The sequence below is a fragment of the Eutrigla gurnardus genome, assembly GCF_963514095.1.
Source record: "Eutrigla gurnardus genome assembly, chromosome: 1".
Classification (NCBI taxonomy): domain Eukaryota; kingdom Metazoa; phylum Chordata; class Actinopteri; order Perciformes; family Triglidae; genus Eutrigla; species Eutrigla gurnardus.
Window position 1 is genome coordinate 24,621,803 of NC_139915.1, and position 25,796 is coordinate 24,647,598.

A 25,796-nucleotide genomic window follows, 5' to 3' on the forward strand; every position below is an offset into this window, starting at 1 on the left:
CTGCCGTCCTGTTTATTGAGGTTTATGACTTTGATTTGAACCCTGTAGTCCTCAGAGCACAAACAGCCTGACAGCAATCAGCAGCTTATCTCCACCTTCAACATATTGGATTGCTCCACGAATGATGCTTTCCAGAAAAGGCAAAAAAATATGCCAAAAGATAATGATACTTGGCGACGACCTTTTTAAGTATTAATGGCCACCAGATATCCTGCTCCCTCATTATTTCATATCAGCACAAATTGAATGAGTCTACCTGGGATTGTTCTTTAATACACACTTCATGAAAAAAGGGATAAAGTTAGTGTTGTGGAGCAATAAAAGAAGTTTAAGGAACAAAATGTGTCTATATTCAGTTTGGTTGAAGGAACGTAGGATGCTGAAAAACATGTCTTTGATTGGCTATAAATAAGCTGCAAAAAGTCAGCTTCAATATTGCTTTCGTGTTCTTCCTTCTTTTATGAAGGAAATCTGATCTTTTCTATCCAGACAAAATCTAAAAGACACCATAAAAGCATGATATGTCTTTGGAAAGGGAATTTAATTTGCAGATGCAAAGACTTTTTGGTTGTTCTTTTGATTGACTGTTTAGTTTCCCCGGCTGTTGTGGCATCAAACAGATTCTGTCAGGTAGATTTTCTTCTTCCATGAACAATTTCTCTCCTCAGCCCGTGGAAACATGCTGTGCAGAGCTCTCTGGCGAGGTGAGAAACAGGATGACACTGTGCTCTGACAGACTTGTGAAGGGTTTAATATGTTTCAAACACCTAAAAGGGTTTCTCTCCACAGAGAAAGAGAGAGAGAAAAGAGAGAAAAGCAGGAGTAGGGGCAGGTGAACAGAAGAGAGGGGTTAGGAGGGCAAAACAGACAGAAAATGCTTTCCGTCAGGCCGGCAGACTCATGAGGCTGAAGGTCTCAGCGACGTCTGTCTTAATCAATAATGCAATACACATACGTGCCACCTCATGGCCTTATACATTTTTCAGCAACCTCAGACACGGAGGATCCTCACCTTGGGATTCAACTCATTTTCAGTGGCAACGGGGGAGACGGGCCCGTGTGAGTGGGCTGAACTCAGAGTAACCTCTGCCGGCAGTACGGTGGCACCTCTCATTCCTACGAATCAGCCTGCTGTTTTATAGCCGTTATCTGACATGATAGGACATCGGTGACAGCCAGGAGTGGACTTACACAAATAATCAGGCGAAAGTCTATAAACACAGAAGCACCAAGCTTCAAGAGGCATTACATGTTAAAGTTTTCACCAGGCAACAACCTCTGGTGCTTAGAAGTGACGGCGATGATCCACCCATCGCTCCCACGCAGTTCAAATATGGTCACTTTATCTCAGTGGTTGCAAAAATTCCAAGATGGCGACAGACAAAATGCAAAAAAAGCTACGTCACGAGGACTACATCCCCTTCTTATAGACGGTCTTTGGATATCACCTATATCTCATTCTACAGCTGCTTTCCCTGCCAGCTAAATTGTTATTACAATATAATAATATAACCGCTTCAAGACAAAGACTTGAAGTATGTTTTTTTGGAGAGGCAAATACTCAGCAGGCAGCAGCAGGCAGCAGCAGATCCTCCTGAAATCTGCTTGAAATCTCGGTAATCCTAAGTATTTTCTCACTCAACTGTTGCTACCTATGCTCACAATTGTCTACTTGCTCCACAAAAGAGACAATTTTGATCACAAAACTTAAAACAAAGAACTTATGTGAATTGAAGTTAGCTAGCCACCACCAGCAGCAGCTAGCTACCACCAGGCCCAGTGGCTCCTAGCCACCACCAGCAGCAGCTAGCCACCACCAGGCCCAGTGGCTCCTAGCCACCACCAGCAGCAGCTGGCCACCACCAGGCCCAGTGGCTCCTAGCCACCACCAGCAGCAGCTAGCCACCACCAGGCCCAGTGGATTTTAGCCACCACCGGCAGCAGCTAGCCACCAGCAGCAGCAGCTAGCCACCACCAGGCCCAGTGGCTCCTAGCCACCACCAGCAGCAGCTAGCCACCACCAGGCCCACTGGCTTCTAGCCACCACCAGCAGCAGCTAGCCACCACCAGGCCCAGTGGCCTCTAGCCACCACCAGCAGCAGCTAGCCACCACCGGGCCCAGTGGCTTCTAGCCACCACCAGCAGCAGCTAGCCACCACCAGGCCCAGTGGCTCCTAGCCACCTTTCTCTTCAATCATGCCTCGTGAAAAGCCAAAAGGGGAAAGAAATGAGGAGCCTAAAACTAGTATGGATGATGACTATGTCTCTATGTGCACTTTAAGGGAGCTACTCGACCAGCAAAAGCTCTTTTACAAGGATATGCTGGATCTCCAGGAAAAGAACTTTAAAACCTTCCTCACGGTTGTCATGGATTCAACCAACAAACGAATAGATGATCTTCTAAAAGATGTCTTGGAATATAAACACAGTATGGAGTACTCTCAGTCAGAAGTGGAGGACCTAAAGAGTGCTCACACAGCCAATCTGAGCGCTTCTAAATCCATCAATTTAAACTTTGATGAATTTCAAAAATCTTTAGAAGCCCTCACTTCCAAAATGGATTACATTGAAAACCAGACAAGGAGGAATAACATCCTCATCGATGGCATCAAAGATGAGAAATCGGAAACCTGGCATGACACTGAAGTTAAAGCCAAGAAATTCCTTGCTGATCACTTTAAGATGGATCCGAAACTAATTGAAGTGGAAAGAGTGCACCGAAATGGCACCTTCCAACTAGATGGCAGACCCAGGACCATGACTGTCAAACTCCTTCGATTCAAGGACAAAGAAGAAATTATTAAAGGGGCCAAGTGTCTGAAGGGCACAAAGTTCTTTATTAATGAGGACTTCTCTGAGAGGGTGCGCTCCAAAAGGAAGGAGTTACTGCCAAGGCTTAAGGAGGAACGAATGAAAGGTAACATTGCTTATCTAAAGTATGACCAGCTGATTGTTCACGCTCCCTCATCCAAGCCCACCACAAGTAAATCAACACCTAATGCTTATGCATGAGTCTTCTATAGACAAATTGGTTCATAACCTAGCAGCTTAAAGTGCTACTTGTTTTTTTTCTTTTCTCTTTTGTCATATTATGAATGAGTTTTTAACTGATGTTGACTTAAAGGACTTTTGTGCTGAGCATGTTTTCAACCCTTTTGAGTTAAACGGAACTGATGGTTATACTGACTCTGCTGATCCAGACTCAAATTGTCTTAAATTTACCAGCAATTTGTCTACCATTTGTGAATATTATAATGTTCAACAATTTAAAAATTTACATGAGGGTTTCTCAAATTCATCTTTTTCTACTTGTCATTTGAATGCTCGTAGTCTTCCAAAAAATTATGATGACTTTACTAATTATTTATCTTCTCTCAATCATGAATTTTCTATTATCGCCCTGTCAGAAACTTGGCTGACAGATTCAACAGAAATGTTATATGATATACCTTTATATAAGGCAGTTCACTGTTGTAGACCACGGAGAACTGGGGGTGGTGGGTCAATTTATGTTCATACCAGCCTACAATTCTGTGTTAGAGAAGATCTGGTCCATGAATTGAAAAACATTGATGTTGAAGCCCTGTTTATAGAAATTACCTCTTGTTCATTTTTTAGTGGCAGAAATGTTATCATTGGATGTGTTTACAGGCCCCCTGATACAGACTCAGTAAGTTTTAATGATACACTTGGGTCAATATTAGAAATGATAAATACGGAAAGGAAACTATGTTTTCTACTGGGGGACTTTAACCTTGATTTATTCAAATGTGAAACTCAGGCTCGGACTGCAGACTTTCTTAATATTTTGTTTTCCTGTTCTTTTTATCCTCTTATTAACAAGCCAACAAGAGTGACAAAATCATCTGCCACCCTAATTGACAATATCTTTACTAACTCTGTGAATAATACAACTAAATCAGGCATCCTTTTCACTGATATCTCAGATCATTTTCCCATTTTTCATTTTTCTATCTCTGACAAGACTGGCCCTGTTGGTACAAATTCCTGTACTGTACGTCGATTATTTAATCGGCAAAATACTGAACGGTTCAAAAAGTTGATTGATGACATTTCGTGGGATAATGTTTACAAACATACAGATGATGAGTCTGCTTATCAGACTTTTGTGACAACCTTTAATTTGGCATTTCATTTATGCTTTCCACTGGTACAATCAAAAAAGAACCTTGCTGTACCGAATAAAAAACCCTGGTATACGTCCGGCCTCCACAAATCCTCAACAACCAAAAATAAGTTATACAAGAGGTTTCTTACCAATCCTACACCTCTGAATTCAAAAAAGTACAAAACATATAGAAATAAATATAATCATTTAATTCGAATAGCCAAAAAAATATATTTCAGCAACAAACTCAAAGAATATTCCACCGATATCAGGTCTACTTGGAAGGTTATCAATCAACTTATGAATAAACAAAAGTCTTCTGTTTCTCATCCTTCAGAGTTCAATGAAGGTGGTGTAACATTTACTGATCCTTATGTAATTTCTTGTGAATTTAACGATTTCTTTGCACAAGTGGGTTCCTCTTTGTCAAAGAACATTAAACCTTCTAACAGAAATCCATTGGATTACATAAAGGGTAACTTCCCCCCTCTTTTACAGTTTGAAAATACAGACATAGCAGAGGTGATGGAAATCATTGGCAGATTGAAAATATCTGCTGCAGGCCATGACGATATCTGTGCTTCATTGATTAAATCTGTGTCTTCATCTATTGTTGAACCATTAACGTATATTTTCAATCTATCGTTGCAGACGGGATGTGTGCCTAAAGATCTAAAAATTGCTAAAGTTATCCCACTTCATAAAACTGGGGATACAAGATCATTTAATAACTATCGACCAATTTCTATTTTACCATGTTTTTCAAAAATTCTAGAAAAACTGGTACAAAAAAGAATCTTATCTCATTTAAATAAACACAGCATTTTACACGAGCACCAATATGGTTTCCGGGAAAATCATTCTACAGATATGGCCCTCTTACAGCTGGTTGAAAAAATGTATACAGCCATAAATAACAATAAATATGCTTTGGGTATTTTTTTAGATTTATCGAAAGCCTTTGATTCTGTTGACCACACTATTTTACTTTCCAAGTTACATCGTTATGGTTTTCATGATTATTCATATATTTGGCTTGTTAATTATGTTTCAAACCGAGAACAGTTTGTTTATGTCAATGGTTGTACTTCTTCCAGAGCCCAGTTAACATATGGTGTCCCCCAGGGTTCCATACTTGGTCCGTTATTGTTCCTTGTTTACATTAATGACCTTGCAACTGTTTCTTCCACGATGCTACCAATACTTTTTGCTGATGATACTAATCTGATTTTGACTCACAGTCACTTTGATTCTTTAATTAGTGAAGCCAATTCTGGCATTATTAAATTTTCTGAATGGTTCCAGATAAATAAGTTGACATTAAATGTAAAAAAAACAAATTTTATTATATTTACGGGAAAAAATAAAAAATATTGTAAATCCAGCGCTAAGATCACTATTGGGGATAATGATATAATTCAGGTTTCCTCCACCAAATGTTTAGGGGTATTAATTGATGAGAGGTTGTCATGGTCCGAACATATTAAACTTGTTAATAATAAAGTGTTGAAATCCATTGGTATCATCAGAAAAATTCGTGATTTCATATCTCAGAAAGTTTTAAATATACTGTATTATAGCTTAATTCATCCACATCTCAGTTACGGTAATATTGTTTGGGCCAGCACTTATCCTTCTAATTTACAGAAATTATTAATCGCGCAAAAGAAATTTGTTAGATTAGCCACCTTCTCTAATTATTTGTCTCCATCTGCCCCTCTGTTTAAGAATCTTCAGATAATGTCAGTCTACTATATTAATATACTTCAATCATGTGTATTTATTTATAAATATATCCATCTTTCCCACTTGCTGCCCAAATCCTTTCATGAATTATTTACAGTTAACTCTCAGGTCCATTCTTATAACACAAGACAGACTGATAAACTTCATCCCCCTTTTTGCCGCACTACTCATACTTAGTTTTCTTTTGCTTACAGAGGCTCCATACTTTGGAATTCCCATCTTCATGTTGTTAAATTATCTTCATCCCTCAATACTTTTAAGTTAAGACTGAAAGCTTACCTGTTAAATCAAAGTTCCTAATAGTTTCTTTTCCAGTATATTTGTCATTGGATCATTATCTCTTTACATGCTCATACACTCAGTTAAATACAATTATTTTATATTTATACATACCCATGTTTTTATTTCTGACTTCTTTGAGTGTGTGCTATAAAATGGCACTTGTATTGCTTCCTTTTTTGTTGTTATTTGTTGTTGCTTTCTCCTATTGTTGTTGTTGATTTATCCTCTGAATGTGTATATTTCTTGGGGAGGTGCTTCTTATAAGCCCATGTAGGGTTTTTTTAACCTCTCCTGCACTTACTATTCTTCTTTCATTTCTGTTTTTTGTAATTGTCGTTTTTTATGGTGCAAATAAAAAAGTAAAAGTAAGTAAAGACAGAATTTTTATGATTTCATTATTATTATTATTTTCATTTTCTCTTATGATGCATATCAAGAACAGACTGAGGTCCAACATGAGTCACCTCTGTAATGTACTTCGGATCGCCGCTACAAGAGTTACACTTAACCTGACATCAATTCTTAAGTTCCATTGTAATCTCAATAGGACTTATCTGGTTCTAATAATAATAATAATAATAATAATAATAATAATAATAATAATAATAATAATGATAATCATCTATGAAAAACACCCTTTTTAAAGTTATAAATAATGAATACCAACTCAATGCCATTTGAAGTGATACTACCACATTTACATCTCTTTTGTAAGCATATGATCAGTCTCTGAGTTACACAGACTGTCAGCTACTGTAGCATGAACAGAATGGAGAAGTGGAAAGCATTACGTTTCCCTGCCAGGACATATAAGCCTCCAGCAAGATGAGCTCTGTCGTAATAATCAACGTCTCTAAGGATATTATAGCTTCATCTCCTCTGAATGTCGTCATGGAGCTCTGGAGATTTCCTCTAAATGTCATATGGTTGAGCCTGCCTGGACATGTAAGATGGACTGGATATAAAGGAAATGTGACCATTTGTCAGCAAAGTTACAAAAATGTTAACGCTGATGGCAAAAGCAAATTGAACAAACTTACTACAAATTCAGATTCCGACACCTGGTATTTGCACCTGGCAGAGAAAATCATCTTCTAAAAAGACGCCAACGGCACACACACCCGTCAGAAAGAACAGGATGTGACTTCACTGCGGGGCCTTCGAGCTAAAGTAACCTCTACTAAATGTCAGACTAGACTAAACCAATCAGGGTGGCTCCTTTGAACCCTCTGCTGGATGCGGCAGCGATCAAGAGGTTGCTGCTGAAGGGCAACATTGACTGTGTTGTGGGCATGACATCAGCAAATCAAGGAGGAGGAGAGGTCAGAGAGGTTTCTGGGGGGAGGACGAGGGGCGGGGCAGGATGTTGTTGGGAGATATAGGTCTGGAAGGTAAAAATGATTACCATATTGAAAAGGCTGAGTCAGCAAACTATTGGGGTACAGGTATACAAGGACCTTTGTGAGCAAGGTGTTAAATTCGTCCACAATGGGTACTCTGGGGTGTGTGTGTGTGTGTGTGTGTGTGTGTGTGCGTGCGTGCGTGCGTGCGTGTGTGTTGTCCTTACTTAAGGGAGAGGGAGTAGTCGTTCTTGCTGGTCTCACTGTTTCTCACCAGGTAGCTGGCCTCCTTACACAGCCTGAGCAGAGACTCTGCATCCGTTCGGCTGATCGCTCCATGATACCAGCTATAGTGGATATTAAACAGGGGGGAGACAGAAGAGGAACAAAGGAAAGACAGAAAATACAAATGAGATGAAACAAGGGTCAAATCAGCTCATGACGGACCGAAATGGCGTTTGAAATAAAATGCAAGGGACTCCGGGATCCAACTCACAACTGGCTTTCCAGAGGCATGGTGGGGTCAACACGCTCCCCGAGAGAGGAGCTGCAGTGGTCCAGTGAAGACATTTTGGTGTTGACCAGACAGCCGCTGGAGTGTCGCTGCACCGGGCGCATTTTCCCATCCTTGGTTGGCGACATTCGAGACTTCTCCACACCATCAAACTGGACTGTAATAAAAGGAAAATGCAACAGATGAAACATTGTATTCTGTCAGAATATAACAGGTATTTTTAAACAGTGAGTATGCATGTATACTCAATTTCAGGTTAAGGTCACTTGGAAAAGTGCTTAAGAGGAAGTAGAAATGTAAAAAACATTTCAATCTAAATTGCCGTTAAATATGTCTACTAAACTAGAATAGAGCAATGAGCCACGGTGTGTGGGAACAGAAATCCAAGTACCGGTAGTGCAGTCACACACCCACACCCACACACACTCTGTCACGTTGTGTACCTCATCTAACTCAAGGGCATGTACACAGAGTGGAGAGGAATAAATCAATCCTTCCACACTGTGCACACAGCCCAGTGAGACCAAATACGCACGCATGTAAACTTCCACCACTCGAACAACCACATGCAACTGTAAATAAAGTCGCATCTCCTAGAGTATGTTTCAGCATGTATACTCGTTTTAACTACACACAAAGAAAGTTGCACAGTCACCCAACAAGCCCACTTGGAAAAGTCATGTTAAAAAAAAAAAAAGCAAAAAAAGAAGCACGCTCACACAAATCCCACGCACAAGTTAAACATTAAACTGGCTTTTCAAAATCTCTCACGGTCAACTGTGGACATGATAAGCCGTCTTGGCAACTTCACAGGGAAGTGTTCGATGGTAGCGTGGGTGCTGGAGGTGACCCGCACTCATGACACGGCTGCTGGAGGTCACTGAGCCGCTTCACAGCCAATCAGGACACGGGAAAAAAAACCTTGACCGTTATTTACAAAAGCTAACACGAGAACAAAAGAGAAGATTATATCCACAAGGCCGAATGAAAGTGAACTCTCACTTGTGTCAGAGGGTTATGGAGGACGAAATAATGAAATAATAGATGCTGGATGACGGAGTCATGTTCATCTGTGTGGGTGGTCAGGTGTTTTTTTAATAGTAATTTTCCCTCCATCAGCCATCACTATAATTGATGTCATAGCACTCTGGACTTTGGAGAAGACCCATTTAGAGCCGTTAACACACTTCTCAAGCACCACGTGTATGACAAGCTATAGCTGGAGCTTAAAGGTTTGGAGATCAACACATGGCTGAGCTTTTGATAGAAGGAGTTGATGTAGTATGAAACTGTCTTTGTGGCTCCCGCTAATGGCCAGTCCTGCGTCTAGTCTAGTGTGTAATTACCTGGGATGAACACGGCCGGTACTGTAGACAGCCAGGCACCGTGATCTTACACAACACGTGGATGGAGATGGCTCTGTCTAGACTCTGTATTCCAGTCAGAGGATTCCATATCACTTTACGGTTTGTGAACACGCCAAGTGCCTGCGTACCAGACTGAGCTGAGAGCTGACAGTATCAATCAATCAATTTAGGCTACACGAGACAACACCGTGTCAACCGCTTTCATTGATCTCATGGACACCCCGAAGTAGGGCTAAACAGGAAAACACAGGACCTTCTGCAGATATTGTATATGTAGAATTTTTTTAATATTATCATGGACATACTGTCTCCGATGGCAACACACTGTGAATGATTAAACAACTAGTAACGCTCCTGAACTCCATTCCATTTCTTAGAGAAATATTGTACGTTTTTACTCTTCAGAATGTGGCAGCTATGGTTATCGATTACTTTTCAATTTCAGGTTTTTCATTATAACATTGATCGATTTACAAATTGTAATTAAAGGTTCTAAATTAAACATGCGATTCCCAGCTGTATTGGCTCGAAAGTCCCCAAAAAATTCTATAGCAGAACTTTTCTACACAATTAATCATCCCATAACCCAACTGACCACAGGATTAAACTATCCAACTGCATGTACATGACGTGGCAAAAAATAAATCCATGTCAACTCGCAAATACTCAAAAATACTACTTACATGTTGATGGATCAATAAATGATCCCATATATGACAATATATAAGCCACGGGGCCATTTTTATACTTGCATCTCAAGTAAAATGCTGAATATACTGCCCTTTTACTTATGTTAACTGTGGATGCAAGAGGAGAGACATATTTAAATTGTGGTAGGAGTACTAGTAGATCTCAGGACTTCTTCCACCACCGCCTGTATGATGGAATCCGACCCCCCAACCGGCCAGAATGCTGCTGTTTCAGATCCAGCCACCAGGGGTTACCCTTCATCTCCACTCAACTCCAGGTTGAACTCTCTGGCCCTTGAGCTCACTGATGCGTTTCCCTAAACATAAACTCATGGAAATGATTATTCTGCATGACTCCGCCTACCGTTGTTATCTTGCCCTCTGCACTTTTTTTAGTATAAGGCTATTGCAGAAAAAAACCAGAATAATTAAAAATGACCAAATATTACTGTTGCATGACAGTTGGGTAAATTGTGGCTCTAACCTCAGATGCGTGGAAGACTATGAGCTACAGCTTCTCTTCCTCGGTGTCTCATGCTTGGACTACAGGCAGTCAAATGATGATCCTGTGTTGCATGCGAGTCCACATGAAAGACATCATTAGTGCTCTACTTTTTTCCACACAGTCCATTTGAACCACATCCTGACTGTTTCAGCAGGACGAACATACAGTATATGTGTAAGGGTGAGAAATAGCGTTTCCATGGAAACTGACCACGGGGACAAGGGAGATGCGTGTTTGCTCCGCTCATCCCTGTCAACGCTGACAGATCACAACATGAAGACGCGGCCAATTGCTCTCCCTCTCTCTCTTTATACCCCCCCCCCCCCCCTTACCTTTTCTTTTGATCTTTCCATCTAACACGATCCAGCCCTATCACTCTCACTCTTTTTCTCCATGTTTGTGTTTGTCAAGGACAGGACCAGATAATGACTAGAGAAGGAATGTAGAGGAATGTCTGCTTGTCTAATAGAAAACAATGAGAGACAGAGCAGTAACGGCTTTGATCTGTTATCAAAACTGTTAAACCTTACCTATGTACATCATTTGTCCATATACAAATTGGATAAAATATGCACTTTGAACATAATGTGTTTTCTTTGAGTGATCTAAACAGATGAGGCTGGAAAAGGTGATGAATGTTGCTATCTTGGTTTTCCCACACAGTCCATCTCACAGTACAGCCATCTGACTGACCTCAGCTATTCTTATCTCTACGTTCTCCCAGCAACCCCCACTAATTCTTACTCTTCCCCAGATTCAACACAATCAGTGCTTTATGTGACCTTGATTAAACCTTTTTTTCCTGCCCTCTACCCTCTAGAAAGGGTTGAGTGCCTATTCTCAGAGGAGCTCACCCCATCAACCTTCCCTGTCAGAGCCGAGTCTTTTCCACAGGCGGAGTGCATCGTTTCTACAAGAAGGGAGTATTACCCTGAAGGGACAGCCCCCAAACTAAATGAAAGCTATCATTTTATTTGCTCAACAGTGAGCGAGCCCATCTCTGCTTTGATTGTCAGCCGTCTCGCTAACACCATAATTTGAAGTTGTTGTAGAATTATGTTTTTAAGGCTGAATATCAATGGGAGTGATACAAATTAATTCCTCTTTCATTCTCTGGAGCAAACAGTCTGAGACATGGTGGACAGGAGATTGACAAGATGATTGGCCTGGAGGAGAACAAAACCCTGAGAGGCAGCTTAAGAGGAACAAAAAGGTGCACACACACGTGCACACGTGCACACACACACACACACACACGCACACACAAAGACCTGTACGTAAATGTGCAGGGGCATCTGTGTGTGTTATCAGTACCGTTGCTTGTAAGGCGCCGCAAATGGAATCTGTGTATCAGATTGAACTGTCAGTCAGATGGTGACTGATGGTTGGAAGACCTGCCCCCTTCAAACACATAGCTTCCTTTAGAGAGCTCTATAAGCCACAAAGGGGGGGGGGGGGGGGGGATTGTGTGTGAGAGAGGGAGCGGATTGGCTAGGACACAGATAAACACAGAGGTCAGAATGACATTTCTATGATTATACTGCCAGCAATCCACAACATAAAGTGCTGCGATGTAATTCACCACAGCAAAACACACAAGACAAAATAATGCTTGAAGAAGGCGGAGAGAGATATTTATAGTGACCATCAAACACCACAAAATAAGCATCCTAATTAAAGAAACACTATAAAACTGAATGGTTCATTTTCAGGGGTCTTGGGGTGGCAATATTTAAAACATTAAGTAAGAGAAACACCAAACATGTAGTTGCAACTACCCCCGTTCCCTATGCACACATTCCAAAGCAAACTTCTCAAATTACGCTCGGTAATTAATTCTCATTTACTAATGGTACTCCTACCAGAAGGGTCGACTAGTCTGAGGGGGAAGGTGCCATCGACCGCTGTATTGTGAGGTGAAACTGAAGTTTTCCAGCCAGGATGTGTGAAATGATTAACAGGTCTGCATCTCATTAGCATGCAGTGCACAGTGAAAATGGTTCTCAGCGTGGTATGATACCCCAGGAACAGGCGGCTTTAAAAATCACTCACTTTTATGTTGATATTAATTACGTGCATCAGAAACTCAAATAATGATTTGTTAGATGGCTTTTAATGATATGTTTTTTTCGAGCTGCTTGCTGCTGCTGAATCCAGACGTTAATCCGTGTTAATTCCACCATCTAGGAATAGGTTTTCTTCTTTTACATGAACCCCAAAATGAAACTCTAATTAGGTTTTCCAAGACAAAGGAATGACCCCCAAAGTGTCAGCTGGGGATCTAGTTAAAATTAAATCTGGATATATTTTAATTACTTTGTTTTTTTAGGGAAGGAGGAGAAGGTAAGAGAACATTTTGATGTGTGGGATAATTAATTCACATTAAAAAAAACATGAAAAGCTCTTCATTATACTCAGAGAAAAGTGCCCCCCATATATATGCAGATGTAATATCTACCCTGTCAAGCCCCATGAACATTTTGATAATGAGTTTGGATAAGTCAGCTTTCCCTGAACGGTAATAGATATTTAGTTTATATTTGGTCTATATTTGAGCAAGTCGCAATAACCTTTGCAGACATGTACAGCTCTTAACTCAGATTGAACCAAGCTGGAGCATGCAAACAGTCCTGTGTATAACATATGTCTTGGTTTATGACTGAGGGTCTGCCTGTACGCCGAGGTCAAGAGAGTGCATTGTAACTGTATTCACAGGGGTCGCGGAGGCCATCAACCCCCCCCTCACCCCTCTGTCTGCCACAATGGCCTTTGCCCCCAAAGATGTAGAGTGGGGCCATACTGGCTCAGACAGAGAGAGGATCACTTTACAGCTGGACGCCAATCTTAAACCCACTGACATCAGGGAGCGAACAAAAACCTTTCCCATGGATTTATGGATATAAATCAACTCCTCGCCCTGTCCTCGCCTATAGCACACAGCGGTGTCCTCTTACATGGTCTCACTCTAAGTCTTCCCACTCTGCCGGGGGAAATCCCATTCCTGACATTAGTTCTGCTACATGTCTCTTCTTCTCCCCGGATAATTACAGCAGTGAAGGGTGTGAGTTTGTGGAAGGGCTTCAAAAATCAACTAATGACGTTAAAATGGTTGAAAATAGATGATTTCTTTGCGTTTGATGAGATGGTTAACGTGGTAAAGCTAGAGGTCAAGAGACTCCAGTCAAGAAATAAAATTGCCTCCATTGAGTTTGATTGTTCAATCCATGTAGAACTGGAGAAAACAGCGGCCCAGAGGGACATCTGGAGCTGTTATGAGTATGTTGACAAGAGGAAATGGGGGTCACAGCGAATGGCAATTACGCATGCAGAAGGCAGTTTAGCACAATTAAAACTAATGAGCCTTCAGCCCTAAAACCTGCACAAGAGTTAGTGATTTTCTGCCACATGTAATCCAGATGGAAAAGTGCAGTAATTACTGAGCTGCTACCTTCAGTCATATTATACAGCGCTTCCTAAAGATGTCAGTAAGTCATCACTGATCGGTTAAGTGTAAGCAGACACTTTCACTTAATCAGAGAAATGCCCTTCTGACCTGCTGGTATGTTTTATAAGTATAATCCCCCCAAGCACTCTGTTCCGTTTCCAGTTCATATAGATCGAGTGATCAGTGATATTCTTTGCAAACCAAATGTATTTATTTAAAGAACAGACTAGACTGATTGAATTAATGCATACACTCTCTTCACCTCTCAAACTATTAATAAAATCAGATAGACAGACAGATATAAAACCACATTGAAGGGATTGGATGGATGAATGGATGATGGATAATGGGTGATGGATAATGGGACTGATGGATGGAAGTGGAGTGGGGTAACTGATAGGAAAGACGCCGGACAACACCCACCATGGTGGTGCTGGTCACAGCTCGTCTGTCCGGGCGAGGGCTGACCTGTCTGGGAGGGAGACTCCAGCTCCTCCACCAGGGGAGGGCTGGTGTTGAGCTGCCCGACAGGAGGGGGCCACGGTAGGTCCTTGATCACTTTAATCTCTACTGCAAGTGTCGCACAAGCCACCATAGGAGAGATGAGGGGAAGGAGAGGACAGCAACGAGAGCCATATATGAACAACGACACAGGGAGTGAGGAGAGAGAAGTAATGACAGGAAACGGGGAAGAAGAAAAGAGAAAAGGAAGAAGGGGTAAGTGAAAAATAGATTAAGGCAGAAGATGCCAGCATTATGGTAGAGCGTTGCTTTATGTTGTGATCCACGACTCAGCCGTAGCTGAAAGGAATACAACAAGACTGAAAAAGAAGTGAAGTTAGTTTAACAGTAAGTAAGGTTGGGTTCTGATAGCGGGTGCCATATTGAATTCACACTTCCAGGTTGATTAAACTATGCGGATTTGAACAAATTTGGGCTAAGGGTTTCTTACAATTCCTAAATTGTGATAATGGATTCGGAAGGACTCAATAACCGGATTGAATAGTAGATTTAGATTGGATAAGACGCTATTAAACCCCAACCCTACCTGAAAAGCTCTTCCCCTCAACACTGGCACTCACCCAACAATCCTCACAATCCAGACCGGAACCCACACTGGTGAACTCAAATCTCACCAGAGATACATTAGAAACATGGTAATGCACTGTTCGAGAGGCAGGTCGAAATAATACGACTATATTACATAAAACTGCTTTGCATTTACATAGTCACTGATACAGTACATCAGCACAGACTCCACTGTTATTCCCACTGCTGAGTTTGAAAAAAAAAAGCCAGCAAAAGACTGTAGGCCTCTATTTTAAGATAAACAACAATGCAGACAATATCCTTCACTGGAATGTACCTCAGTGCAATTCATCATGGCAGTGAACACTCCCCGGGCTTTTGCCCCTTAAATAATGTATGCCTCATTTCCACCTGGGGTAGTACCAGGGTAAATCGAGCACCCTTACAAAAGCATTTCTGTGACTGGGGAAGGGCCATCTGTTAAATACCAAAGGATACCTCATAAATGGTAGAATGGTAGAAACTAGAAGGCTAATAAAGAAACATAGTCCAACAACAGCAGCTTTGGAAGTGTTATGTGTAATAATATGACTTCTGTCTTCAAAGACAGATCTTCCAGTGAGGCGACTCACAGTGCTATTAAGAACATTGTAATGTCACTGTCCATGGTGCTGGAGATGTTACTGCAATAGATGGAAGTAAGTAGAAGCAACTCAAATGAGGGCAAGTTCACTAATCCAGTTGCTACTTGGATTGCCACTAAAATGTTACAGTGTTGCCCAAAAAGAAACATCACTGAAAAGCAAAAACCAACACAAACAAAGGTTTCTACAAATACAAGAAAAAAAATACATTAAAACTCATATTCTTAGTTAAATGACATCACCACGCGATGAAAACGATTCCAATGAAAGTATGGGAGAACATTGGCAAATAACCTCTGAGGGGTAGCCAACTTTTTTCCATCACAATGCTCTGAAATCATCTTGTGACAGCTATACTGCTCATCATCAGTCAGGCGGCCTTGTTTGACTCAGGAGGACGTGGGTGAATGGGAGGAGAGTAGCAACAGATTGGCAGTGAAGTAAATAAATCAGTCAGCCAATTCAGCAGGAATTGTTACCTTCTAATTAAAGTTGAATGATTGCTTATAAGTCACTATTTACCACTGAGCATTAGAATGACAGCAATTATCTTTAGTTAGAGGCACATTCTGAATCCAGAGTACCACAAGAGTAGGGGGTGCTACATAAGAAGAAAATAATAATGCTACTGCATTCATAACCATAAGTGTCACTGTGTTGGATTGGCTGGTACACAGGCTGGGAGGAAGAGCATGGACTTTTTCCGTCTTCCAACCTGCAAGGAATTGCAGAAGCGGTGGTACGGGACATGCTAATGCAAAGCAATATCTGCGGGCTGGATGGAGGAGGAGAAACTGGAGAATATTCAATCCGACAAGCAATTAAGTAGCTGGCCCCCAGTGTCAGGGGGCTAATCTAAAGAAAGGTGGCTGGAAGGAGGAGCTGCTCGCCGTCTACCCTGATGGGAAAGACGTGTGGCGTCGGACCGGTGGGGCTGGAGGGTGGGGGGGAGGATGGAAACAGAAGGTCAGAAACTCTGGGAGATAATGTAACTTCCACTACTTTGGGGTGAAGTAGGGGACTCTCTTCCTATGAGATTAAAAGCCTAATACTCATTTCACATTGCAGATTAGCGTGTAATTGTTGGGGGAGCAGAAGGCTGCCTCCACTCTGCAGCCTCACTGCGAAACATTTTGGCGAGTGTGGCTCAGATTCGCTTGGTCGCACAGCTGAATAATAGCATTTAGCACTGTGAAAATTAAGGCAAGCTGATTTAATAGCCAAGTGTTTTTTTTGTTTTTTTTTTTAAACTCTGGGTGACTGGAATCGTCCTTCACCTTGTGACGCATTTGAAAATACTGTCAGCCTCAAGGCCTTGAATAATCATTGACTCTAGATGCCAGGTTGCTGCACGGACGAGTGCATCTTTACACCTTGTAGCATTCTTCAGTGACAAATTCAAATTCAGGAGTGACGTGACAACAGCAACACACTAGAGCTGGTTTACACATCAACCCTGAAGGCTCACCACATAAACCTGTTAACAGCTATATTGGCTGATGCAGATATTATCTGATTATCTCCCTGTAGATGGTACTTTACAACCGGCTAAGTGTTTTAGAGTCTGGAGGTGAAGATGGAAAAAGTACATAAAACTATCTCTAAGTCATGTGACTTCATTTTTGTTAATTGGCTATGATTTAAGTTGGTGAGTCTGCTCTTTGTAAAGCACTTTAAGCAACACAGAAAACAAAAAGCCGCTGTCCAAATATATGATTATTAAATAGAATTAGGCTAAGATTATTGTTAACTATTGGCAGCCGTGTTTGCATTTCATTATGTTGCACGGAAGACAAAGAAAATACAATGAATGAGGTCTATTTCTGAGGGAATATGTAAACACAGCTGAAGATTTCTACATCTTTTGTCATCTCATTCGACTGCGTTTGGATCAATATTCCAGCTCTGCATAATCCTCAATCCATATTAGTTCCCAACACTGTTGACAGCGTTGTGTCTGTGGCACGTCCCGCTTGAGATTGGATATGTGATGCTGGAGAGATGTCCTGTGGACTGAACATCGCTAGGCTGAGCACCAGTCTGAGGGTGGGTGTAAACACTGCAGCTGATTAATTATTTGCAGCCTGTAGTGTGAGTTCATCATCAACAGAGAATACTTGAACAATGGGCAAGGGTCCCTATTTTTTTTAATCCGTGTTTACCTTCCCTTTGTTCTTTCCAGGAGCAGATCTATTTTTAAGGCTAGGTATTTGTTTACCCAGGCTTTTCATTAGCCCACAGTCCTTCATCACTGTAAACAGTGCAGCACCATAAATCACCAGCCATGCTTGTTTCCACCAACGCCATTTAATTTAGTTCTGCTTCATTTGGTTGGCTAATTGCATGCATATTCAAAACAAGCTGGAAGATTGCAATGTTTATGTTGCACATTATGAGCAGAGGAGCTTGGGAACAAAACCAGCCTCTCCTGAAGATGTGTTTCTTCCATCGCCACCCAAATCATTACAGATAACAACTCAGCGACGCTCCAGGGGGACTGAAATGCCACCTCATAATACCCCGCTTACTGTATCCGTCAGCGTCCGTCTCCTTTTCAAAGCACTTTTTTGGCATTAAAAATGAAAATGGCGAGGCCTTTTCCCCGCTCGTCTGTCAGGATAGAGAAGGAAGAGATGCATCGATGATGGCTGGCCAGCAGGACCTTCTAGGGGGGCTTGCTGGAGGAGCGCTTCTATACTTTGTGAGGGAGGTTTACAGCGCTGTTGTGTGTGGCCAATGTGTGTGAGTGAAGATAAGACCTGTGGCAGCGCTCAGTGAAAGGAGGGCAGGACACATCTGAGGCTCATGAAAGAGCGCTGTCAGGAAGGTTATCTGCAGGGTGTTGCTGCAGAGCCCAGGAGGACGAGACGGAGCTGAGGAGTGACAGCGACGGGGGGAAACCAGATCAGCCTGGCAGAGAGAAACGGAGCCATGGCACCCACAAAAACAGCTGGCTTTAACCCAGGTGCAAAAAACCAGTGCAGGACTGTAACTGAATCAATTATTTATTTTAGGACATTAGACTTGAGCCTCAGGTTTCTGGGTCGTTAAGCCCATGAAGATTCATTAAAAAACCATAAAGCTGCCCAAGACCTGAGGGAGCGAGCGACAGCGCCTTTCTCTTATCTTCTGTGTTAAATGCATGGTACCCCGCTGGCCGCGAGCCAAGTGAAAAGGAGTGAGTAGCAGGTAACAGAGGGCAAGAAGATTAAGTAACAATGGCTTTCAATCCCACCCCTGCTGTGGCGAGGCTCAGATTTCCGACGGCGGCGTGTCCGTGTCTGGTTGTGTGAGTGAGCGTGCCATATGCGGAGTCAAAGCATGAGGGCTCTCGCTGGCGGACTTGCAAGCACACTCTCTCTGGCCCCCTCTCATGCAGACTTCTTCATATGGTCAAATTCTAATGTGTCTCCCTCACTCGTCACCTTCAGACCCATCCATCAGTTACTCAGAAACCATGAGGGTGGTGGGGACGAGGCTGCGGCTGAGTGTGGGTGTTTGGGGACAGTGAGGATGAGTGATTAACCAAACCGCAAGTACACAGCCCCCCAACACTCTAACAAGGCAGGGAATTTACATTCCATTGCATACCTGTCGGGAGATAACCCAACAGTGAATAATAACACCAGACCAAGTGTTGTGAAGAGGCGAGCGTGCGTGCAGACAGCGATAAGGACAACGGAGGGAAAAAGCAGGCTGCAGCAGGGAGCATTAGTCTGCTCTTCTTCCCCCATCATTAATGAAGACAAATAGTCTTTTCTGCAGATAGGATTGCAATGTTACACCGTGGTGGGAGGGGTGTAGGCAGCACTTTAATTCACCCTCCTCTTTCTTTCTTTAACACCCACTCCACGGGTTAGTAAGGCCGTGCATCTTTTTTCATTATCCCTTAATACTTTGTTTGCAGACGCTTTCATTTCCTCCATAATTGCTGGAATATAAACTGGGAAGTTTTTGATGAGTGCAGAAAATGCCTCCAAAATCCAAACAGTGAGCAGTATCATTAGTCATTGATATTGCACATCCATAAAGTGTCTTTAGCAACAATAGAAACATCACTGCGCTCTAGAAGCACAGAAGCGATAGTTAAGTTGACTTTAAAACATGCTGTCTGCCCACAGAATTACTTTAATCAGGCTTGAAATAAATGTAAAAACAGTCCTACTACTAACTGAACTTGCTGACCTCTGGGGGCACAGCAGCATTACAATGGAGCTTGTTAACAAATCCCCATTTCAACCATGTTATCAACAACACCTAACTGGTATCGAATTGATATAAAGGCTACACAAAATGTTGTAAAACACTATAATAAGTTGCTATTAATATATGGAATATGGAGAGTTCAGAAAATGTAATTTGCTTTTTGTTTCACAATTATGGAATATGGTTCAGGTTATTGGTTTACATCTTCTATAATAATCTACATTCTGATTGGTTTTCAACTCTTGTTGTGTAGCCTCAAAACGACACTTTTGCACTTAATTCACACATACCTTATTCCACATACTCTATAGTGCCTACCATTCCAAAAGAAGGCTCCAACAACTCATAGAAGTTCAGGACATGTACCTCCGATAATGCTGATATAACCAAATCCATATGGCCTTGGTTCAAGAGACCAAAAATATCTAGTTACATGTTCGACTAAAGAAAGTCAAATAGAAAACTCTTAATCAACCATGAAATCCAATCGCAACCTGGATTCCACAAATCGAGCAAACATATCCAGACGTCTCACGCTCTAACCTACAGTAAGCCCGCAACCTCCTGACTCTAGTCTTACATTTCATAAACCCCAAGTAACCCTGCTTTGAGTATGGATGCAAGACAATTCAATACCCTCACTGTGAGAAATGTGATACCAAGTTCTTATGGAGTTGGGAAATCGATTGGATCAAAATTCATTGACATTAGTGTTGTGAAACAGCTGCTCAGATGTTTAAGACAATGAGTAACCTGGCAACAACAGGCTTTAAATTGACTCGAGGAGGGATGAGATAGGGATGACTGGTAACGTGGGATTGTCTACTCCAAAGAACTGCCTCAAAAGTGGACTTAAATATTGAAGCAGTGCATAATTTCTAACATTTGAGGTAAGCTGGTTGCACAGATCGGGGCCTCAGGTGCAGGCACGTATGCTCAAGCCTTGAAAGGTTCAAAACTTTCTCTAAGCCCCTTGATGTCTGGATCCAAGGCCGGTCTACACTGAAACGGGCTAGAGAAACAAGCCTGTGTTGACAAGACTCGTCCACAAGACGTCTTTCTCATCATTCTTCCCTTTTCTGTCGTCCAAATAGTGGGGAATTATTTCTGCCTGAATAAAACATAACGTGCAACAAATCAAAGGACTTTTTGGACTGCGGCTTTTGTCTTTGTATGGCAAATTAAAGACTTATCTCTCGGAATGAAAGCCAATGCTTTGACATCCAACTGAAATTAAATAAATCATCATCAAAAGAGGGAAACTGTCTGTAAAATGGGATGTCTTAAATAGTAAATAGTGCCCAACACAAACTCTTTTGAGTGTGACTTGACAAGAAAATAATGAGGGAGAGGAGGAAAAGTGATTAAGAATGCAGCATCCCTTATTTAACTCATCACTCTCAGAAGCAGAACAGCGTGACTGCTATGAAAACGCCAGTGGCTTGAATACACAGGAATATACAGGAAACAGAAATTAAGCAACAAAAAATTAGGGAAATATAGAAAGGTGATGAAAGAATAGACATATATGTATGCATATACATAGAGTTTGGCCTGTCTCAACTACATGCATCCAAACATGTATTATTTTATTACAGTCTTCAACATAAAGCAAAAATCCTGTCACATTTGTTTGTCTTAATTTATTAAATAAGAGAGCTTACACATAATAAAACTACTACACCTACTACTGCCACTGTCACTACACCTGGTCAGCTAGTAACTAAGTAAAGGTAAAGAGAAAAATAACTATCATTGGAACATTAACATCTACAAACAAAGGCCAGATGGAAATTAGTCAAAATATATCAAAATATGAATCAATATTGAAATTAAAAAATTGAAGTTTTGATGTAATGACTAAAACAAAAAAGTGTAAAAGATGACAATCAGAACATGTCTTTATATACAAATAAATTCACTGTTATTCTATTATTCAAGGCCTATGAAAGTGGCTTGTGGAATTTGTATTGATGTGTTTCGATGTTGGACATTGAAGCTCTTTGAAAGTTCTGCAGAACTGAAGGAGCCTCTTGGAAGAGAGGCGAAACGTTCAAACCAACAATAAAGCTTTCAGAGGTTGACCATGACCTGGATGATTGAAAATCTTCACAGAGACATTGAAGCTCAGTCGTGATATAAAATAAATAATATTGTAATATTTCCCACTATTCTGTCACAATGAACGAACACTTGTAGAACTCATTCATATTTCCAAACTGCCTTGAGAAGCATCCGTCAACTACTGACCGCAACTGCATATTTGTGCTTTGGAGTGTGCTCTTATTAAACAGTCAATCTTGTGATCTGCCTCGAGATCACTCACTGAATCCCAATAATCTCTAAATAGCCATCAACGGCAAAACACTATTGAAGATTATTAATCTCTCTCACGTCCTTTCTACTTCTAATCAATTTTGCTTTACTAAATACCAGAAATGCAATGCAGTGTTCCCAAAGCAAACAGAGGGGGGTTAAAGCAGAAATACAATAAAGGAATACATGGAATTCAAAATAAGTGTATGAAAAAAAAGTAGAATATGATCAAATCATTATGAAGGAAATATCCGTCATATTGCGTCTTGCTCTGTGAGTTTACATTCACAGCTCAAAGCTCAAATTCTGCTCGGAGTGTAAAAAACGAATCAGAAACATATTTTTCCCAACTGTATTCCGCAATAAGCCTTCAGGCCATGCATATTTTTAATGGCTTCTTTCAGTCAGCTGTAATTAAAAAGGGGTATGATTTAGTCATCCTGATGAGCTGATGCAGGCATGAGTCAAGCTTGTGTGCTCCACATTTCCATAGTAAATACAGCATTCCAGTTGTATTCTAACTGCAGTGTTAATTATGGCTGCACAATTAATGAAAATGTTATCGCAATATGGCCTCGTGCAATTTTCCAATCTCAGTTGGTGCAAAATTTGTTAAAGGCTAAATGTGTGTCAACATACCATTTTAAATGAAGTATTGGCGTGCTGCAGAGATGCTCTGGCACAATATATATATAGACTTTAGGAAACATAAACCCGAAAAAAACATACCTTAATCATTTTAATGTTTCCATGAAAATGTGAAAAATGTAAAAATGATTATAATATCTAATATAGCAAAATCTTAACAAAATTACAATATCAGTCAAAAATAATCACAATCCTTAAAAAGGTTGAGTCCTAGCATTAATTATTCTCGTTCCAAAGCACCTTTAGAGTTGAAAGAGTCAACATAGATTTACTCGCTGCAGCCATCAGCCTGAGCAATACTGAGAAGTGCTACTTAATGCACTCGTTAACCTCATTTGTACACTGATTTGAAGTGTATCACCTTTCGTTAGTCCACTTCAAGCACTAAGCAATCACAATTATAGCATCCTGATAATGTCATTCTAATCAGAGTGATTTGCATTCAAAGTGGAAATCCTCTTTCTTAACATACTAGTAGTAGTTTTAGGGCTCACATGACCATTTTTGCTGTTTTAACCAAATCGTACAGTCGCTTATAACCTGCAAAAGATGCTTACAACTTTTTGAACTATTTTTTTTTACCTGCGCTCTGAGGATTTAGGTAAGAAATCAATCACAAACCGCATAATTCAGTGCAACCTTTACGGTTCAGACATCAAAATCTGAGTTTCATGATTCATACACAGACAGACAAGAGACAATCCCCAGCCCCGTCTCCAAAGGTACCTGTGAGGGATTTAGAGGTGCAGTCCTTTCCTCCGTGGGGACCTGATCCAGTGCCACTTACAGAACCCTCGTAGCTAATGCAGTCATAACAAAGCAGAGCTGTTCAAGGATAAAAAAGAAAAATATAAAGAGAACAGGGGCGATGAAAAATAGAGTCATGGGCTGCTGATTTTCAATTATTATATCTGTTAAAAGGCTTGGCATTTTCTTTTTGATTTGGGGTGCATTATTTATATTCCCAAAGCCATATTCTTTCCAGGAACAGCCCTGTTTGATGTTATGGCTGTGTTAGCCATGCTGAAGCTCTCCAACCACAGTGACTACCTGCACCTACATGCACCTGCACAACCAATCATGCCCCCCTGAGCAGTATAAGTATCATCTTAGCTTTAACAGGCAGCAGTTGGATCAAAACAGCAAACAGTAGACTGGCCACCTGCAAGTGAACATAGCAGGCACTTTAACAGAGGATGGAAAAAAGAAGAAGCATTAACAAGAGAGCTGAAAGCAGCAGCAGCAGCAGAACCCTCCCAACCTGACAGAAGCCGAAAGCAAATGTGTTAAAGCTGGAAATACAGACCGGGGTTAGTAAAGCAGAAGAGAAACAGTTTCAGATTATTTATTATGTTAATTGAAAATAGAAATTTAAATAAGGCAGCCCTTACAGAACAGTAGTCATCTCTAAACTGGATTAGTTTACATGATCAGAAATTCACTGTCTGAGCTTGTGACATCAGGACTAGCAGTATGCAACAGACCGAGCTGAAGGACTTTTGGTTTTTTCAATAAAAATGTTCTTTGATTATGATAGTTGTTTTCTGTCCGTTTCAAGAACACTTGTACCAGAGCAAAGCCTGGAGGTTGTTTTGTTGTTTATTACTGATTTGTTTTTGCTAGTTCTCCTCGAGTCACATATTATGTTGGTGGTTATCGTCGTACCTGCAAAGGCTTTGGAAATCCTCTCTTTCTTCCACTCCCAGGGCTGGTCGTACTCTTCAGGGGGTCGCTCATCATCCTGGGGAAGCCGGCTTTCTCTGGGGCAACGCGACCACTCGGGGTCAGAGTCCCCGCCGTTCTCGGTCGGCTCATACGGCGTGTCGTACAGCGGCAGCTGCCTCCCCGGCCCGTCCTTAGGTCCTCGCCCCCCAGATCGTATTTCTATAAACAAGGACAAAAAACGGTCGTTAATGCTGACTTTCTGTCATAAAACTGGATAGATGAAAACGTCTCTGTGGGGCAGAACACTGTCAGCTTACGAGAAACAAGGATTTATGAGAGTAAATGCATTTACAAAAGTGATATTTCAACCGAAATATTAACTAGCTTCTGCTAGTTGAATTCTTGTTGTTATATGGCCCTCATTCACAGCCAATGACAGTTTGTAGGCTAAAAGGCTCTAATAACGTTGCCTGTCAAACTAAAGACTTTATTTATTTTCCTCTATGTTAAAATGAGGAAGCAGCTGTAAACCCAGCAACCCGGTCATTTGTAATGACTGGTACTATCTGGGCATGGTAGAATAAAGGGACAATGGTCAAAAAGGAGACACAAGGTTAAATTGATAAATTATGTTGGCAAGCTCTTGCTGCTGAGGAAATCAATTGTCCACTGAAGTTGCTTTGTTCAATTTATTCAAAAAAGTGAGCTTGACCTGAACTCAAGATTGTGTCTTATAAAGTCCATGTAAATCCCCCAGCAGGAAGAAAAATATTCTGCCTGTTGATAGGATGTGCAAGTGATATATAAGGGGCCTTACATGTTGTGAATGATGGTGACAGTTTGCTGTGACAGTAGTGGGAAGCAGAAGAGGGTGTTGAAATAAGGGGAGGGGGAGCGCTGAGCACCTGCAAAAGCATACAGTGGAACCTGCCCGAGTACGGCAAAATCACACAACAGTTCTGAACAGCCTTGCCCCGGGCGGCACATACCTGCCCTGTCAGAACAAAGATGAAGAGAAAGCACCAATCTCCCTTCTCACCTCGTTCCCTGCGCGGTCCTCATCCTCTTAACTCAGTATTAATATTCAGCCTTGTAAACAGTAACAATGACATTCATTAAAATCAAGGTTTTTTTTCCTCTCAAAAAATGTCTAAAAGCTCTCTAGCAGTTCCTAAACGATGCAGTGTTCATTACAACCAAACATCATACTTTAGTGTTAGGATATACAAATAGGAGAATTATGTAAAGGGCCTTCTTCCTGGCAAGCTGCA

The 25,796-nt window shown here is 41.2% G+C and overlaps 1 protein-coding gene across 5 annotated transcripts in view; it reads right to left on the reverse strand.

Annotated features, from left to right (window-relative positions):
• The window catches only part of shf (Src homology 2 domain containing F), a 94,771-nt gene that overhangs the window by 6,025 nt on the left and 62,950 nt on the right, over positions 1-25,796 (reverse strand). The window contains exons 3-7 of one of the 5 annotated variants that reach the window (XM_084036993.1): positions 24,526-24,744; positions 23,587-23,685; positions 14,441-14,587; positions 7,994-8,168; positions 7,725-7,844 (exon numbers count right to left, since the gene is read on the reverse strand). In XM_084036993.1, coding sequence (XP_083893119.1) covers positions 7,725-7,844; positions 7,994-8,168; positions 14,441-14,587; positions 23,587-23,685; positions 24,526-24,744 — 760 coding nt within the window. The remainder of the gene's footprint in view (positions 1-7,724; positions 7,845-7,993; positions 8,169-14,440; positions 14,588-23,586; positions 23,686-24,525; positions 24,745-25,796) is intronic. The other 4 variants (XM_084036995.1, XM_084036994.1, XM_084036996.1 and 1 more) reach the window with 4 other exon arrangements.